At 40.9% G+C, this 19,040-nt stretch overlaps 2 protein-coding genes across 3 annotated transcripts; both read right to left on the bottom strand.

The window, feature by feature from the left end:
* Positions 1–560: 560 nt before the first annotated feature.
* Positions 561–5,604, bottom strand: LOC105047896 (nuclear pore complex protein NUP50B). 2 transcript variants are annotated; one of them, XM_073260594.1, is made up of 3 exons: positions 5,404–5,604; positions 3,144–3,400; positions 561–2,219 (listed from the first exon to the last, which is right to left on the bottom strand). In XM_073260594.1, the coding sequence occupies exon 3, from the start codon at positions 2,140–2,142 to the stop codon at positions 817–819; it is 1,326 nt and encodes a 441-aa protein (XP_073116695.1). In that variant the 5' UTR covers positions 2,143–2,219; positions 3,144–3,400; positions 5,404–5,604; the 3' UTR covers positions 561–816. The 2 variants fall into 2 exon arrangements, with proteins under 2 accessions (XP_073116695.1, XP_010925322.1); XM_010927020.4 differs by lacking the exon at positions 3,144–3,400 and having other exon boundaries at positions 5,404–5,601.
* Positions 5,605–11,143: 5,539 nt separating this feature from the next.
* Positions 11,144–13,958, bottom strand: LOC140851015 (leucine-rich repeat extensin-like protein 4). Its single transcript, XM_073260593.1, has one exon. It carries the CDS (start codon positions 13,659–13,661, stop codon positions 11,604–11,606), a length of 2,058 nt encoding a protein of 685 aa, XP_073116694.1. The 5' UTR covers positions 13,662–13,958; the 3' UTR covers positions 11,144–11,603.
* Between the last annotated feature and the right edge of the window lie 5,082 nt (positions 13,959–19,040).

The raw sequence follows: 19,040 nt of genomic DNA, 5'->3' as shown, positions 1-19,040 counted from the left end.
CGGCTCTAAGATAAATCTTGATCACCAAAGAGTCGAACTGGAGGACAGCCCAATATCAAAATGCCAACCAAAGGACACCCAATATTGAAAGGCATTCAAGTAAAATGAAATTATTTTAACTACCCTTCTCAAACCAAATTGACTGGAAAGCACTTAAAACCAGATTGGCCCCAATATTCCACAATATTTCGTTAGGTATGATATTAAATACCTTACAACAATTAATTTGGCACAATACCAACAAATACAGCATCATACAGTATTTATTCTTCAGAAGTAGAAAAAATGTTGCTTTAGCATAGGGAAGTGCTTCCTTTTGTCGGAGACATGATCCTTTTAAAAACATAAAGCACCAACCACTTATCCTGTTAAGTTAATCATCCCAGGTATCATAGACTAATGCCAAGGCTTATAAATCCAGGCATGCTCGAGGATAAAGAAAATCATGCAAATACAATTCCTAATTTTCCAATGAGATGCAGTCCATCAGAAGAACCATACCTGGTGTTACTTTTGGTCCCATTTGAAATTTAAAATAATAAACATCATGAGCCATGGCAAAACAAAAAACTGAGAGCAACTACACTGCAATAGGAACCATAATTGTGGTTCTCTTCTAGAAATTACATAAAAGGATGAACCGTTCTGTAAAAGACTGGAGTTTTAGTAGTTAAGTTTCGGCCCTACAGCTTAAAGCCCAACCATAAAATGAGACATCTTACTGAGATCACAACCAAAATTCTAGTAGCAGTTCCAGCAACATTAGACCCAGGCAATTCTTTGAAGGAAATTATTTCCGCACTGCCATATACCATTTCAATCATCAGATGCCTTGGGGGAATTCTCAGGTGTCTTCAGTACAGGGTCCTTCTTTCCTTTGTGTGCCGTGACCACTCCTCGGAACTCTTCCACCATGCTACTGTCCTTGAATTTCAGAGCAAATGTGGTGAGAGCATTCTTTCCTTCACCGGCACTATTCACACAAGCAAAAGTTATGCCTCTTTTATCCATACTAGTGAACGACATGTCTGGGTAAAGGCTTGCATTCAAGATCAGCCTGTAGTTGCCCCTAGCCCTCATAATAAGCCTAGCCTTTTCAGAATCAGATAGAGAGACATTCACTTTAAGCTCTCCCTTCCCCCTTTCCTTCCACCCTCCCGCCAAATACTCGTATAATATAGCATCAGCAGCAAACACTGCCTTCTCATCCTCTTCACCTGTCTCAATGGGCACCTCCTGCATGGAAAATCTACCACTTTTAGAGGCATCTGGTGCAGTACCGAGCCATGAAGTGAAAGAACTACCATTGTTGGTAAGCCCAAAAAGAGATCCAGAACTAGTGCCAGATGTAGATCCTTCTTTGGCTATTGAACCAAAGGAAAATGAAGACTTCGAAAAGCCAGTTCCTGCAAGCCCTGTAAATGCATTTTGGCTACTAGACAACTGTTGAAATGAACTAAACGGTCCAGCTGGCGCCGTGGTATCTTTCTCTTCATTTTCCTGCTTTTCTTTCTCACTTTCTTCTCCAACTGCTGTCTCAGTTTCACCGTCAGCCTTTTTCTTAGTTTCTTTCCCATCTTCCTCAGCTGCTGCTTCTTTCTCAGCTTCTTTTCCTCCATGTTGCACTTCCTTACCCATTTCCACTGGTTGACTTACCTCTTCTTTCGCATCACTTTTGACCTTTTCATCACTCTTAGCTGCTGACACATCAGTAATGTCTTCTGCTAACTTTCTGTTATTCTCTCCCGTCCCCTCTGTTTCATTCACTACAGATCCACTTTCACTTTCCTTTTCTTCTTCACCAGATTTTCCAGTCTTTTCATTATTACTGTTTTGTTCTTCTGAGGCTTTTGTATCTGCACCAGTTTGAGGCTGGTCAGCAGGGCTAGTTGTCTTTGCACTGGAATTGGTTGGAGGAACCAAGCAAATACCAGCAAAAGGATTGGAACCAGTAGATGATGCAGGTTGATGGCGCCGAACCTTGACAATTCTCCTGGTTGCCATCACTTCCTCACTGGCTCTTTGGAAAGTCCTCGTCTCTGGCTCTGGAGCATCATCATCTGGATCAGGATTATCCTTAGAGATTTGTCTACCAGCAACTCTCTTCTTGGACAAAGGAAGGGCACTTTCTGCATCCCCCATTTAGATGAACACAATATCGACAATGTCTTATGAAAATAAATATGAAAGCTTAAGGTAGTGATTGTAGAAGATAACTCCTGCAATATAAGAACCACCATAAATCACCTTTTGTGATATAAAATTGCAAAATGAGAATAAGAACTAAACCAATTAGAGAAAAACTAAGCTAGACATGTTTTCTTTTTTTTCCCTTTCAAATGGCATATAGCAATGGACACGAGGAAAGAAAATGCAAATATCTGTGCCTCAAATGAATTTGATGCACCGAGAATATTTAAAGAACTATGCAGCTACATGCAGGTTCTACAAAGCACAAAGCACTGGTAGCAGTTTCGGTAATATATGCGCAGCATTATTTCATTTTGATCAATGGTAATATAAACTGGATTTTTTAAGTTTTAGCAGAAAAGGAAACTGGATTTCAAGTAAATGTGAGAAACAGAAGGAATCATTAGTAAGACATTTACGTAAAAAAGCACTAACAAAGACTGAGGTCTTCCAATAAAGCAACAAGATGGAAAGAAACTAGAGAGAAATTTAGTCAATGCAATAGGCACCCAAGTACAACAAAGCGTCAGGTTAAAACAACAACAGCCATTTTCTCTAGACAGAGGAGAGATAATGAAAACAGATGCATCTAATCTTAAGTGGTGTAAAATTAACAACAACGAAAATCAACTACAACAATAAATGATTGACGGGAAGAAGGAATACATCTTGACTGGTATATCCACATGATTCTTACAAGTAATAGCAAACCAGATAGACTATGAGTCTTGTTTTTGGAACTGTAACGCCAAAGTGATTACTGGATATAAATTTCATTTTTTACTGCAAAAATTTAAGGAGATCGAAATGAATCTGATTGTAAATCAATATATCTCAATTGAACACTCCAAAAGAGCACAAATAATTGACAGTAGGGCGTTTCCTTGACTAAGCTACTTCTTATGGACAAGACTGAATCTGCCACGGCTGCTAGTCTGAAATATTGTCTTCACCTCAGAAATGAGTCTGCAGGAAGGAGAGTTGGCCTTCACACCAACATAAGCACCAGAACTGGCAGGCCATACAGCAATAGTGACTACTTTCAATACAGCTTCATTGAGTTAGAGCCCATCACCCATACAAATACTATATATCCCTCACCAACTGCAAACTCATAGCCTAACAGACAATACAAAGATGACTCCCTGCTCATATGTTAGTAATGATACTTGTGAAGAATAACCATAAGGTGTAATTCAGCCCTTGTAACCTGCATGTTCATGTAAGGAGCAGCAATATTAAGGTAAGATGACAATTAACGCCAAACTGCATTTATTAGAACCTATACCCATTGACTTTCATCCTTTGCAGCCAAGCAGGATGTGCAATGGAAGGATCACATATGGCCTCGATTGCTACATGGTCTATTTCTGGATCATGACAAATTTTCTCAAGTAAAGTGACCATCCAGATCAACAAAGAGTATAGCTAATGTGCAATGGATAACCTATTTGCTTTCTTCTTCATAAAGATTTAATAGCTAGGAGAAAAAATCAGAAATATGGATGTTCCATTATTGAAAATCACCAAAGAAGGACTATTGAATTACTAGTAAGCCAAAAACCAAGTAACACAAATGTAAATTGCCTAAACTTGTAGAAACCCCAAATTTAAAGCATCTAGGAAAGTAGAGGACGCAACAAGCATGAGTATGCTGCAACAAGAACGAACATAGCAATATAAAAAATCCATGTTGTGATTTCACAAACTAATAAAGGACACATAACTATTTCCTGAACAACAAAGTTTTCACTAAGGCTATGTTTGTCACATGAATTTCCACTTATTCTCTCTTGATGACAAGCGATATACATATTTGGTCATTATACAAGCACTGTTTGTCAGATGCTAGAAAGAATATTATGAGAGAGAGAGAGAGAGAGAGAGGGAGGGAGGGAGGATCTATCCAACATTGTAGGAACAGCTGCTTGCCAGAGTACAAGTATGGTACAAGAATGAGGAAGCCCATTTTTTCAGGAGGGTAGATAATGCATTTAGGGAAAAGAAAAGGTGAATTGCATGAAAGTAAAATTATTATGTAGCTTTCAACCCTGATGGTATACAAATGCAAGCTACAACCCTACAGTGCCTTGTTAAACGAAGCTCTACATAGTATTTAAATTTCAGAAACTCAGTGATTCGCAATGCAAGAGTTGTTGTTATGATGTAGGACCACATGATGTCTCTGTACTAAACAGCCTAATATTAGTTTCCTGATGAAAACGCAAATAAATATATGCATACAACAGATTAAAACCCAAGCAGGGCATATTACTTTACTATTCAAACAAAAAGAAGAAGAAGAAGAAGAAACACGTGGGAACGTAACGGAGAAGAAGGAAAAAACCAAACAAAAAGTTCTGCACAGATAAATGAGGAGCTGCATATGCCAATTGAGATATAATTATTGACTCATTTTTAACTACAGTTTTTGAGAAGCAGGAATTAGGATTACATCTTCAGATGCCATGTTGAAGAACATAGTGTGTTAATGGCACTGCTACAAGGACTCAACAAAAAACAAAAACAAAACAAAAACAAAACAAAACAAAAAAAATCCAGAGAACAATACAGGATCAAGGGGAACAAATCAAAAGAACATCCCTCAACACCGTGGAAGTTACGCAAAATTCGCCAAAACTTAACTCACTAGATCCATTGAAACTTAGAGCATTCATAGACGAAGAACAGAAAATTCAGACCAAGAAATGCCCAGCATAAAAGAAAAGCCATCTAAGGAAGGACGAGAAACTTCTAAACAAATGATCAATAGAAAAGAAAAAACTTTAGCAAACAAAACTAGGAAAAGTATTTTGATTCTTGAATGCCCGACCTATCTATCAAGAGAGGGATTCACCCCGAAGAGTCATTTCCTGTAGTGCAAGCTAAAATTCTAGCATATATTACTAAAATAGTATCAAGACAGATATATCTGGAACAAAGAAAGTTATGCCAACAATTGGGATTTCCAGTACTTGGGGTTTCAACCCATTCTTGAGCTCATTCTCAACAAATCGAGATACAGGCTTAAACAGATCATCCAAAAGTGCGAAAATCTATATCGATTTTCTATGGATTGAAGAATCTTTGACAGTCATTTGATTACGAAAAGAAATTGTAGGCATAAACTCCAAATAAGAAAGAAAAAAATCAATCCAAATTTTGCCGATAAAGAAAATAAGGATGGGGCGCAAGGGGGAGGCAAAGATTTACCTCAAATCTATAGAGACGGAACCGACCCTTGGGGTTAGGGTTAGGTTTAGGTTTTGTCTTCCCTCTTCCTTCAAACCTTGACAGCTAAGAGAGAGCGATAGCCAAAAAATGAGAAAAAATCTCTGAGTTGAAGCGACGGAGATTGATGCTCTAGATTTTTCTTATATGCATATTTCCCTATTTAAAGCCCCTATATATCACAAAAAGATTAAAGAAATGGAGGAGTGGGAACCGAATAATCTTCATCTTGCCCTAATCCACGCGTACCTTATCTCGGCCGTTAACTGTTCTGCCGTTTAAGCAAAGACGGTAGATGTCGGGCCGGTCCGGCCTCTGATTTAGATAAGATTAGATTAGATGTTCTCGGATCGCCCATGCTGCCACGATGATGCTAATGGGCTGGACAAGAAAGCGGGCTGGTCCAAATTAATTTTATGGCGCTTGGACGAGCTTTTTGTTGATGCGTTCAGAAACCTGTACAGGCCTAGGTCCAGGTGGCTTCTCTATTTTTCCTTTTTTTTTTTTCCTCTCTTCTCCAGCCCCCTTCCTCGATCCTTCCCTTCCATTTGGAGGTTGAAATAGCCAGATATAAATGGGATTTTTTTTTTCTTTTATTTTAAAGCCATAAGTAGATGGCAATTGTGTATCCTTAATCAGCACAACTAGGAGACCCGTACCATCCCGATGCATCCTTGAACTCATGGCGCTCTTAATTGTTTCCCCTGTTGAAATCATCGATGGACTGAAGCCTTGGCCAAAATTTAATGCTTGTTTGTATAACATACAAGTGTAGAAAAAATATCTTATAAATATGCATATATAAATAGGCTAGAATAATATCGATTGGATTTAAACTCCGATCCAATCAAGTCAAAACTTTGTAATAAGAATTCTACATCAATGATCTAAGTCGTTGGATATCTACTATTTCAAGACTGTTTGCATGCAAAAAATTATATGATTTAAAGACTCCTAACTTACACATTAAGTGGTCAAAAATTGAATAGCCTAAATAAAGTTAAATTAAATGTATTGTTTGATTACTTGGTACATAAGTTAAGGATCTTCAAATTATATGATTTTTTATGTGCGCGCAGTTTGAAGATTGTAAGTCATATCCGATGGCTTAGATCATCGATGTAAAATTTTTATTGTCCAATTTTGATTTGATCAGATCTAAGTCTAAATCTGACTGATCATATCCAAATCTACCATACATACGTGCTGCATGCTTCGAAGATATGGCAGATAATGACGGTCCGATCATAATTCTTTCTATGGCCGGATACGTGCTTCGAAGATATGGCAGATGATGACAGTCCAACCATAATTCCTTCTATGGTTAGTTTTATCTACTTATATGCTGTATCTCTTTTCTATATGAAATTATCCAGAACAACTTTTTTTTGGGGGGGGGGGGGAGGGGAGGGACGTTTAGTTTAGGCATTGAGGAGAGAGAGCAGACCAAAGGATAAAATTATTCACAAGATGGTAAACCAACATTGTTAAAGAGATCGATTTAACTCTTATAAACCTCAAGGACCAAAAAGAAAATAAGTTACAAGATTTGAGGGATTAAATACAACAACAGAAAAGGGCAGACATGGAAGATGTGAAGAATAAATTTGCAAATTCTTTTCCTGTTTTTTTTGTGGGGGTTTTACTTTAAATGTGCCGTTAATAACTTTAAATCATATTAGTGTGCTATTGTACTCGAGAATTCATGACAAAGCTAAGTCAAATTCTACCAAATCTGGAGATGGCAACTAATATCTAGATAAACACCTGTCTGTATAGACCGCGAATGCAAGCCTAAATTGTCACTGGAAAAAAGACAAGTCTAAGCTTAATCCATTGCTCTTCCGCCAAACACTTAATCAACATGCTCAGTACCTTTTCAGTTTTCAATTATCAAAAACAAATATAATGCTACGAGGAACAGGGTGTGTGGGGTGGTTGTAAAACATGTGGGGTTAATTATTCACCTGTGCCCTAACTCTACTTTGATATTTTTGAGTTCTAACTTTCCTTCCTAAAGTTAAAAGGGGAGTACTCCTAGCCATCATGTAGGAAAGAAAATCCCATTTCCTTGAACCAAGCATTACTTTGCAACTCTCTCTTTAAGCCAATCTTAGAATACCACTTGGCATAAACTTCACATTTTTTCAATTAAAAAAAAAAAATCAAACTCCACCGCTGATCGGTCCCTCCTGCAGCTGTGAGTAGCCCCTTGAGAGAGAAACCTATCTTTCTTCCGATCTCTATTATTATTTTTTTTTCCTCTTTCGATGGAAACAAATTTTTTTAGTTTCATTCTCCCATTTTCTTAATTTTAGCTTTCGATCCCTTAGCTTCGGCACTTCCACTTCCTTTCCCTTTTCATTCTCAATCAATTCTCTTCGAACTAAATCTCTCAAAAATAAATAGCAACTCTACTATGAGATCCAAGAAGACTTAAAATAAAGAAAAATTCAAGTTGAGAGGACTCTCAAAGAGTTTCCTTTACATAAAAAAAAAAATTAGAATATATCAACCTATAATTAGATGAGGTCCATTATTTTTTCTCTTATGCCTTCTTTAATTCTATTATTTTCACAAATCGGCTCCTATTATTCACTCCTTCCTTCTTTTTAACAATTCTACTGAGGGTGCAATGAAGTGAACAGTTTGCAACTGCTCGAGCTCCACTTCGAGTCAAGCTTGATTCAACTTGACTATTATCGAGTTAGAATAGTTCGAATAATTTTTTGAGTTAAATTTAAATAGTAAAATACCTGATTGGAAGACTCACAAACCAAATCAAAAAAAAAAATATATATATATATATATATATAATAATAATAATATTTATAATATATTATTAATTCAATGTTTCAAAATATAATATTTATATATTTTTAAATGAGATCTAACTTCAAATTTTTAACCATATATTTTGATTATAATCAAGATTTAAATTCAACATCGAGCCATCGATTAATGTCCAAGTTAAGTTGAGCCAATTTCAAAAAAAAAATTTTTTTTTTTTGATCGCGTTGAGTAGGAGCTTCGATATTAATACCTAGTTGATCTCTAATCAAATTTCGAATTCAAACATCTTGAATCGAAATCCAGAAACTCAACTGCTGCCATACCTACGGCATCATCATCAACCTCCGCCACCTCCTCTCCCCCCCAAAGGCGGATATAAGAGTGAGACTGCGTTCACCCTCTTCACCAATTACTCCAAAAACGTTATGGTCCACAGCCTGGTGATCTTTCGTTCGCCAATTACTCCAAAAACGTTATTGTCCGGGAGTACGGCATCGTCATCAACCTCCTCCACTCCTCTTCACCAGAGACGGATGTGAGGCTGCGTGCACCCTATCCACCGATTATTCCAAAAACGTTATTGTCCACAGCCTCGTGGTCTTTCGCTATCACCATGACATAGGGACGCCACCGCTCTTATGGATATAAATCGCCATCATTCAAATCCTCGTTCTCAAGCAGCTGGATTGAGATGACAAGAAAAGGAGAGGAGGGTAAGTCGATAAAATATTTTTTTAGAAATTAGTTTCACGTCCGAGCACTTTATCTCATCGACGAAGAAAGGAAAACAATGGGCCTATTAATCTCACTCCCCAAGGAAGAAGACACAGGTGGGGAACGAGAGTGAGTCACCGTAAGTCATAAGGCTCATGATCGCCTTCTTCCATTAAACTTGTATCTCCATTCTGGAATTTCAGAACTACTAGATGAAGCAGAAAAGTTTCTGCTCACCCAAACAAAAGTTTGTTGCTATTGTGCGATGACAGGTTAATTCTTTATAAGAGAACTCTACCATGTTTGCACCAACCCCGTTAGCCGCACCATAAAGCATAGACCTGCGTTTTTTGGCACCATAGCTGGACCTCAGTAGTTTTCTATTTTTAACTGAATACATGGGAGCGGCAAAGCCCATACAAATTTATTAAAAGAAGGTACACACAAAATAAAAGAGAAAGAAGGAAACCGAAAAGGGAGAAGGATCAAAAACGAAGGAAGAAGAGACAGAAAGCTCCCTCCATAACAAGAAATGAGTCTTTTGCATTTACAATTACTCAAACAAGTTCATGAAATCTTTGAAAATATCCAAAACAACAATAACCACGACTGCAAGAAATTTCTACTGGTCCTTCCCTTCCACAAAGTCTACCACATTGCAAGTACTAGGTTATCGTATGCTGCTCTTCCATGATTTACTAATCCTTTTTCTCCGCCAAGGCTCCAACTAGTCCAAAATGATTAACAAATGAGAAAATCCTCCGAATTTATCTTTTTTTCTTAAATTTTCTCCATATCTGCTTGATAAATAGGCAATTTGATCCCTAAAGAAAAGCATCCTAAGCTTCCATTCCACTTTCTTTGATAATACTTTTCTTGTATTCAACTTATTTCTTTTGACCATCCATATAAGAAAAAGTCCTTTCTTTCCTTGAAGCTGTAGCTCTCCAAAGAGCAGCACAACCAATGACCCTGATCACCGTTCGGCACTCACCGATTCAAAATGCAAACAAATTTGACAAGTCGCATCCAACGCTAAAATCCCATGACAACCGATTTGAAGGTGGGAACGGAAGAACCCAATTTAATTTCACATGTAAGGACAGTCAATTGATGGGCTCTCGCACCTCAACCACCCAGAAGATGGTGGCCCTTAATTAGCTGGCCTCCAAATACCCGTGAGTGTAACGCAACAAAAAAGTCACAGTAGCTTTTAGCTTTTGCCCGTGATTCCCATCGGATACATCAATTCGCCAATGCTTCTTTGGTTTTTCTTCAACCCATCGCATTCTTAAATAATATTCTGATAATGAAATGGTCGATAGAAGGAGAAGCTAGTAGCATGTGGTCGGTTAGCTACGAAGAGAAACGAAGAGGCCCCGTCCAAAGCCAAGGGACCCGCAAGAGTTCCCAACGATGATCAACTCCAATCAATGTTAGAGAAAGATTTGAAGATAAGAATGGAACGGAAGGGGATCCGAAATAACAAACAGCTAATTTTGACAGCTAATAGGGGAAAAGGGAAGACCGGTCAACAGGCATTCAATCAATATGGCAAGAGACCGCGATCCAACCAATGGATGAATCCCAATAGCTAAGCCCCACATAACCAACCCAAATCTCAAATCAAATCAGAGGCTTTGCAGGGGATTACCGATGACTTACTGGAATCTAGGAAAGTAATCTATACCTAATAAAAAGTGAACTCACCGACCTTTTTTATTCCAATTTCTTTTTGGAAAGAGCAGTCTCCACCTGCTTTCCGGCTTCCATTCGATGTGGTGGCAGGTTAAAACGGTTTCTACTTGACTCGGTCATTGACTCTTCGCCGGGAAAATTGTGCTCTTTTCATTCTTTGATGACTCTACATCACCAGCCTTCTTTCTTCACTAAAAGCATGATTAGCTTAAAAATTTCAGAGAATCATGAATTCATACCACCTGTAATGGTTAGAGATCCGAACTACTAGTAGTCTAGTACCAGTCAACAAACAGATAGAAACCCATTCCAAGTCCCAAATAACACACACACGATAACTATGGCCGGCAACGCAATAGCAAATAACGGCAGGAGAGTACAAATATTAAGGTGAACAGTAAACAATTTATCTCATTATGCAAGAAGAAAACGGCTGCATAAAAGATTATAGCGAAAATAAAAGCATTGAAAGAGGAAAAGAATTAAAGATGAGATTGGATGATAACCAAGACAGAGCTTGAAGAATTCATAAGTAATGATCACCATATATAAATGAAGGAAAAGAACAAAGTATAGTAGAAGGGGGATAATACCACAATTTAATCTACTTGTTCTTGAATCTCATGCTCTCTATACATTGATGTTCCTTGCATCTACTCTGTCTCTCTCTCTCTCAGCCATTTATTCACAATGCAGATATAATTAATATGGAGAGCTTTGCCCCCAATCCCCTGCCCCTCCCTTCTCCATGTGTTCTCTATCTCTTCTTCATCACCATGATGAATGCTTTGTGTTGAGTGATTTCTGCTTTCTTCTTTCCACCCTCCATCGGATGGTAGTCAACAGCAGAGGTGGCGAGAGGAACAAAAACATTGGAGATTCAATAGACAACAAGCATGACGAGAATCCGAAAAACATACTTTCTTCTGTATCAATGGAGGGTGGGAGGAGGGTGAGGAGGACAATTCTCAAAAGAATCAATAGAACGGAGGAGGAGGAGGCGATGCATATGAGATCCCAATAACAGGCGGCAATGGGCCTTCGTATAGAGGTGGTGGTGCTGGAGAAGATGGCCGTGGTGATGGTGGAGTCTCACAGGGTTTAGGGGGTGGAGGGGGAGGAGGTGGTGGTGGAGTTTCACATGGCTTTGAGGGTGGTGGAGGAGAGGGCGGTGGTGGTGATGCATAATGGTAAGGTGGCACAGGTGGTGGAGGTGAAGGTGATGGTGGAGGCTTATAGTGGACTGGTGGTGGTGGAGGTGGAGACGGTGATGGCGGCGGTGGTGAGGGAGGTGGTGGAGAAGTATAGTATACCGGTATTGGCGGTGGTGGAGAAGGTGGCGGCGGCGGTTCTATGCACGGAGGTGGTGATGGTGGCGGGGGTGGCTCAATACATGGAGGTGGAGGGGGAGGTGAATTAGGTGGTGGAGGTGGCGAGAACATCGGAGGTGGTGGCGGGGAATTAGGTGGCGGAGGCGGCGGAGACGGGTAAGGTGGAGGCGGAGAATAATGCGGGCTGGGAGGTGGAGGAGGCGGAAAATGGAACGGCGACGGGGGCGGCGGCGAGTTGGGTGGCGGAGGTGGTGGAGACGGAACACAGTAGACCGGCGGAGGTGGCGAAGGCGGTGGAGGAGAAGGAGGTGGCGGGGATGGGGATGGAGGAGGTGGAGAAGGCGGTGGCGGAGACGGAGATGGTGGAGGTGGGGAAGGCGGCGGCGGGGGCGGAGACGGTGGTGGCGGAGAAGGTGGTGGAGGAGAAGGAGATGGCGGCGGCGGGGATGGTGGTGGCGGGGAGTAAACTGGAGGCGGAGGCGAAGGAGGCGGCGGGGGAGGGAGCGCCGGCACGAACGGCGCGCATCGGAAGGAGTTGCAGTCCACTGGATGGGACAAGAAGGACTTGCATTGCGCGGCGGATCTCTGCGCCGGCCGGCCGGGCAGGCAGTTCCTCCTGTCGTTGAAGGACGGCACCTTCAGGCACACCGGCGGCTCTCCTGTGAAGAAGTTATAAGAGAAGGTGAAGTTCTGAAGGTGGGGCAGAGTGCAGATCGCGGCCGGGATCTGGCCGGAGAGGAGGTTGTGGGCGACATCCAGCTGCTCGAGGCTGCGCATCCATGCGATGGAGTCCGGCAGGGGGCCGACAAGCTGGTTGAAGCTGACATCGAAGACGGTGAGTTCCTTGAGGAGGCCGATCTCGGGAGGGAGGCAAGATCGGAGGCCGTTGTTGAGAAGGATGATCTCGTTGAGGGTCTTGGACATGTTGCCGAGGCTGGCCGGGACGCATCCCCGGAAGCGGTTGTTGGCGAGGACGATGACGGAGACGGGGGAGTTGCCGAGGTTGTCGGGGATATCAAAGGCGAAGCGGTTGTGGTTGATGAAGATGGCGTCGAGATCCTTGTCGAACAGGGCCTTGGGGACTCCTCCCTCGAACTCGTTGAACCGGATATCGAGGTACTTGAGGGAAGGGAGGCGGAGGACGACGTCCGGGAACTTGCCGGCGAAGCGGTTGTTGCTGAGATCGAGCTCGAAGAGGAGGTGGAGGCACTCGAACTTGTGGGGGATGGTGCCGCAGAAGCGATTGGAGTTGATGTGGAAGAGGGCGAGGTCGGTTAGGAGGCCGAGCTCCTCAGGGAGGTAGCCGGCGATGTCGCCGTGGTTGAGGTCGATGCCGGCGACGACGATGAGGTGGGGGTCGGAGGGGAGCGGAGCGCAGAAGACGCCGGTGTAGCTGCAGACGTCGGATCCGACCCAGTTGGCGGTGAGGTTGAGGGGGTCGGAGATGATGGCCAGCTTCCAGGCCTGGAGGGCAATGTAGGCGTCCCGGAGATGGGAGTTGGGGAAGTTGAGGGACGGGTCCACCGTCACGGACTCCCCCCGGTCCCCGAACTCGTCCCGGTAGTAGAGGAGCTGCCGCTGCCGGATGAGCCCGGCCTCCGCGTCCGTCAGCCCATGGCTCGAGAATCCGAACGCCGAGCCAGCAAAAGAGAGGAGAAATAAGACCAAGAGATGGAGATGTTGTGATCCGCCGCTTTTCTTCATCTCATCCTCTTCTTCCTAAGTGCTGCAGTTTCAGAGAATGGGGGAAGAAAAGGAGGGAATATGAGTACAGTGGTGGGCTGCTTTGTTTTTTTTTTTTTCCGCTTCTACGGGTTTTTTTGAGGGGAGAGCAAGGAGGGATAAACACTGGAGGGACCAAAGAGACAACTAAGTCCCAGCTCAAAGCCCACCCACAATGAGAGCGTTTTGAAAGGGTAGGGATGCTACGAACGGCTCTGCCGAGTCCTGTAATCTCACCCCTCTCTCTCCTTCTTTGCGCGGCCTACTAATAAGCTGCTGCATTCCTGGCTTCTAACTCCATGATTTATGAATACAGATATTTTGAATTTATTATTTCGTCCTTTTATCTTTTTAAGCTTTAAAAATGCAAATTTTGCGATGCGCTCACTCGCGGTGAGACTTTAAGCGCCATGAACTGTTTGAATTGGTACACGACCCTGGAAGTGGAGAACGCTGCTTATCTTATGTCTATATTGTAAATTAGAACAATAAAGCGAGCCACGGGTGACCTCAAACGAACTTTATGTGCGTTCAGACTCGGCGAGAGGGAGATTGGAATAACGAAAGTAGATTTTTTTTAAAAAAAAAATATTCTGAAGAGATTAAAATTTATTGTTCAAGGGGCTGCATAATAAATTGGCGGTAAGAGAACCGGGCATAAACGAACCCCAAAACCACTCTACCGGAACTGCCACCCGTTATCTTAAGCCATCTCCGGCGATGTTTTCTCTTTAATTTAATCGAGCGATGGTCCCCCAACCTTGAATTAACTGCTTAAATATTTCAAAGATGGGCCCGGAACGCGGAAAGAGGATAGTGGTAGTCTCATCTGCAGCTTAAAAGAAATTAAAAAAATGTGGATAACTAAATTGTCCTCGTATGATGTAATTTTGTAATTAATTCCTACAGATGGACGGATGGGACCGGCGATTTGGCATGGATGGTGATGGCCATGTTGACGGGTTCTCGTTTTGTTTTTCTGAAAAACTAAATAAATTAAGGGAGAAGGCGGCAGTTGGCGTGGGCCCGTGGTAGGGGAAAGCGGAGGAGAGAGCCATCCAGCATGTGAGTGGGCCCACGCGTCACGACCTGCACGGCAGGACCGTCGGCAGCTAGGCCCACTGGCACACCGCGTCCCCGTGAAAGGTCTCGGCCACGTCATGCCCCGACCGAGGAAATCGGACGGTTGGATCATCCCCTCTAGAAGGTTCCCGCTTCCAACGTTCACATGATTATTGTCAAATCGCAGGCGTCCATTTCAAAATCCATGAGCTTTCTCATGCGCCAATCTACCGCTCGCAACCAAGTCCTGAGATTTTTTCTTTTTTTTTTTTTTTGGTAGAAGACCTGAGATCTTTGCATCGGAGTTTAATTGGCTTGAAGAGTTCCAAGGGTCATTTAATTCTTGAATAAAATACATCTAATTATTTCTGGTTGCAGAATTCCAGCTAAATTTGTGTATTCCGATGCCAGTAACGCGGATCTTTTTTTTCTTTTTTTTTCCGCGGCAACCTAATGGTCTAACTCAGTTAGCTTAACAGCCAATCAATGCTGTGGGCCCGCCAAGCCGGCTGTCCTGCTTGAGGGATGCATGTAGGTTCCATCTTTGATAAATTATTTCTTACGAATAATATAAGCTGATTAAATAAAATGATTCACCTAATAATAACTTTGATCAAATGGTGGTTGCTTTGTCCGATAAGAGAGTCCAAATACAAAAGTTCCATTTAGTGCTGTGCAGCTCATATTCTCCATGAAAGAGGATGTTGCAAATGGTGACAAGAGATGATGTAAGAAGCAGTACGAATCAAGAAAAAAGAACATGTGTTCATACAATGAAAGATTGACTTGTAGCAAGGCAATGAGAACTTCATAGTGTTGCCGATTGTGGTCCATCACGAACATAATAATGATATAAGATAAGAATGCAAACCCCCTAGATAGTTGTTTGCCACTAAGAGTTAGCTTGAATAAAATGCTGTATGACTCATTTTACCTATCTTTATTTTTATTGGCTGTCAGCCGATCTCTTCAAAATGCTAATTGATAATAAATTAGAGGATAATCTATGTTGATTTTAAAAGCTAATCCATCATTGCAATAACTATCGGAGTTCTTCTAGCTACCCTTTTGTTTCAATATTTATAAAATGCATTTATATTATCCAACAAATATGTATACTATTTAAACAAAAATCATACATTTTTATTCCACACATTTTGACTATCATGCAGTATCGCTTAAATCATATTTATTTTGGTTGTCAAAGAAATATGCACATATTCAAACTAATATATTGTTATTCTACATAGTTTGACTATCATGCATTCTCTTAAACGGTGCCCACGTCAGCAAGCAACACTATTATGTACTGTATTTTTAAAGGTCTCCAATAAGTTATAACGTATAAAAGTGCATTGTCGGTGATGATACAGTAACATCTAGCATAAAAAAGCTGTTGCAATACTAATATGGTACTATACATTTTTTTACTTTGCTCCAAGAAAACCCTCAAAAGTTAATTTTTGAAATTGAATGAGAAGTTTTTTTACTTAAAACATCTAGTTAGAAGTTTTATTCAAGTTACATATTACAAGTTTTTGTTACCATCTCTATAACCATGCGTTCTTCCTGCTAATTTTCTGGATTAAAAAATTAAAATACCAATACCAATTCTGCTTATGGATTTACACAAATTATGAGATATGTATATTTCAAAATATCTTTTAAAAAAGAAAAGAGTCGGAAAGAGATCAATTGCAGTGCAACTGCAAGCAAGGCCATTCTATTTTTGTCCCTCCTGCACTGAACTGTGCGGCCCACATACTTTGATGGTGCAAGTGAGACAAACATGCCGTCACCTACAAAGGGAATTCTCTCAAAAGTTGCAATAGCTATTCTGTTTTTGTTATTATTGAAATGCTCCGTAAATATAGCATGGACCTTGGCCGTCGATTTCAATCGGTGAAAACTGGAAAGATTCGAAGCTCTATAAAAAGTCCTAGAATTGGACTCAATTGTTCGATCACCAGCACATGCTAGCTACCAATTTGCAGCCGTTAAGCTCTAACAGAAGGTGTCACAGACCGGATCCAAGGGTCACCTTATCGGACCTATCTCAACATGGCTGGAGGCGATAAGAACGGTTCCAATCTGGGCTCTCTCTTACCGAGGAGGGTTACCAAAGGCAGGAGGGGTAACCCTTACCCTTTCGAGACGGGACAACGAAGCGGCGGTCAAGCGAAGCCATGGGGCCGAACTAAAGCGGAATCCTCCAAATGCCAGCAGGCAGAGAGCTGTATCCCTCCTCCCTCCACCGCGTAGCGTATTAAACCTAAGTTAGACCCCTGGATGAGATGAGGTCGCTAAGCTTTCCGGCACCAGACGGCACCCACCAACCAATCCGGATTCCCGCGACAACTGGTCCAAAGGGAACGCGCCCGCACTCGCAGCTGGCCGTAAATAGTGGCTGTCGAGAGATTAGAGGACTGCTGGTGGTGGTTGGCTCTCCAATAGACACGTGTCCGTCGATCATGTGCTCCTCCGTCCCTGCTTTCGTATGCCCAGGAGCAGTTTCATTCCATTATTATGCCAAACATTCCGTCCATACCAACCTCCTCCTCCGGTTTTCTTATCATCTGGAACCGTCCACTCCGTTCTCCTATTTTTTTAACGCGTCTTACCATCACCAAGGACTCTAGTAAGTATATAGAAAACGGTTTTGGGAGCCGTCCGCCAACGAATGGGATGGGGATGGTGGTTTCCTTCCCAAGCTGCCCAAGCAGCTGCAGCGCCAGCCGTTTTTATACCTTTTGAAGTATTAACAGCTCGATTGATCGAATAAACAACAGCTGAAGATTAAATAACTAAACCATGAAGGCAACATGATTACTTGCATATGCACAAACGTGCGCGCGCGCGTGTGTGTGTATATATATATATATGCACTCGTACATAAGAACATATAACTACATATATGTATTCATATTGTATATCTATCAATTTTTTTTTATAATCACAAGAGAAAATAATCAAGTAGAAGGCAACCATCTTGTTCTACTAAAATCATGTCTATGTCCCTTGCAATCTTTTTGCAATATATTTATTGTGGTTTAATATGATTCTTATTTTTTATTTTTCATATATTTTAACTATGTGAACATTTAGGACATAAAAGTAAAAGTAAAATATGTATATCTTTCTTTTAACTATGATTTTTCTACGGCCAGTATTCTCATTTTTGCTTTGCCCACATCTTCTCGTAGATGAATTACAGTCTCCCATTAATATGTTTTTACATCCCGCAGCTTTTGATGTAGATTTTACAGTTATACGAATTAGTTCTATAACTGATATGTGATTCCATATAGTTATTATACAAATACATTTATGAATTTATTGATGTTGTACTTTTTGCTTAATAAAAATAACTTATAATTTTTGTTCCATTTTGTCAACATTATATTTATCTACAACCCTTTATTTTTGCTTCATGTGGTATAATCAAATGGGAAAGGCCGGTGTGATATGCAACAACTTTGAACAAGCAATTAATGTTAGTATAAACCAAAAAGGTTTATGCAAATATTATAGCAGCTTAAAGTAAGTAAACATAGTGTCCAAATAATGATAGATGCAAACACCCATTTTATATCGGTAGTTTTTCTTATTTTATGAGTAATGATATTTCGGGTGCACAAGATAATTTTAGAAAATAGTCTAAATTTAAAATCCGATCCACAATACTTTCTCCTGACGTTAGATATAGGCATAGATATTTCATTAGGTTCTGATTTAATTTTAAATTTAAAAAATAATTTTTTGATTCGGATATGAATATCGACGTATGTGATCGAAACTTGATCCACCCATAACCTTTCGTATTGGTCAAGTCGCCCACCATCTGAGACCTAAGATCGAGTAAATATTAGTTGCAATGGTGATACCATGTCAAATTTCTAACAATCAATCAAAAATAAAAAAATTAATGGACTAACATGAGATGTTATCATGAAAATTAATGAAATATATGATAATTGATGAAATATAAATATTTTTATTAAATTATGATGTATTTGATATGGTACGATCTTTGTAATGATTTTTTTTTTTTATTATTACAAAAAATACTCATTGATCCAATCGCCACAAGCCACCAACCCATCGTCATCAACCATGCCATGCATTCACGCGGTCCAACCCATCATTATCGGAGTCCGCTGTCGTGTCCACTTCACTCGGAACCGTCCGTTAGGATACGATAGCTCAATACGGAGGCGCTAAACAGGTGCGCTGGAGAACGGCAAGACATGTGGGGCTCCTGCATGGAGTGCAGTTTTTACGTTGGTCCTTGGTCCTACT

Source organism: Elaeis guineensis, chromosome 7 (genome assembly GCF_000442705.2).
Source record: "Elaeis guineensis isolate ETL-2024a chromosome 7, EG11, whole genome shotgun sequence".
Taxonomy (NCBI): domain Eukaryota; kingdom Viridiplantae; phylum Streptophyta; class Magnoliopsida; order Arecales; family Arecaceae; genus Elaeis; species Elaeis guineensis.
This window is presented reverse-complemented; position numbering and strand designations above follow the sequence as displayed.

Coding starts and splice junctions, on each gene's coding strand:
- LOC140851015 (XM_073260593.1), bottom strand. CDS start 13,661: ATGAAGAAAAGCGGCGGATCACAACATCTCCATCTCTTGGTCTTATTT.
- LOC105047896 (XM_073260594.1), bottom strand. CDS start 2,142: ATGGGGGATGCAGAAAGTGCCCTTCCTTTGTCCAAGAAGAGAGTTGCT.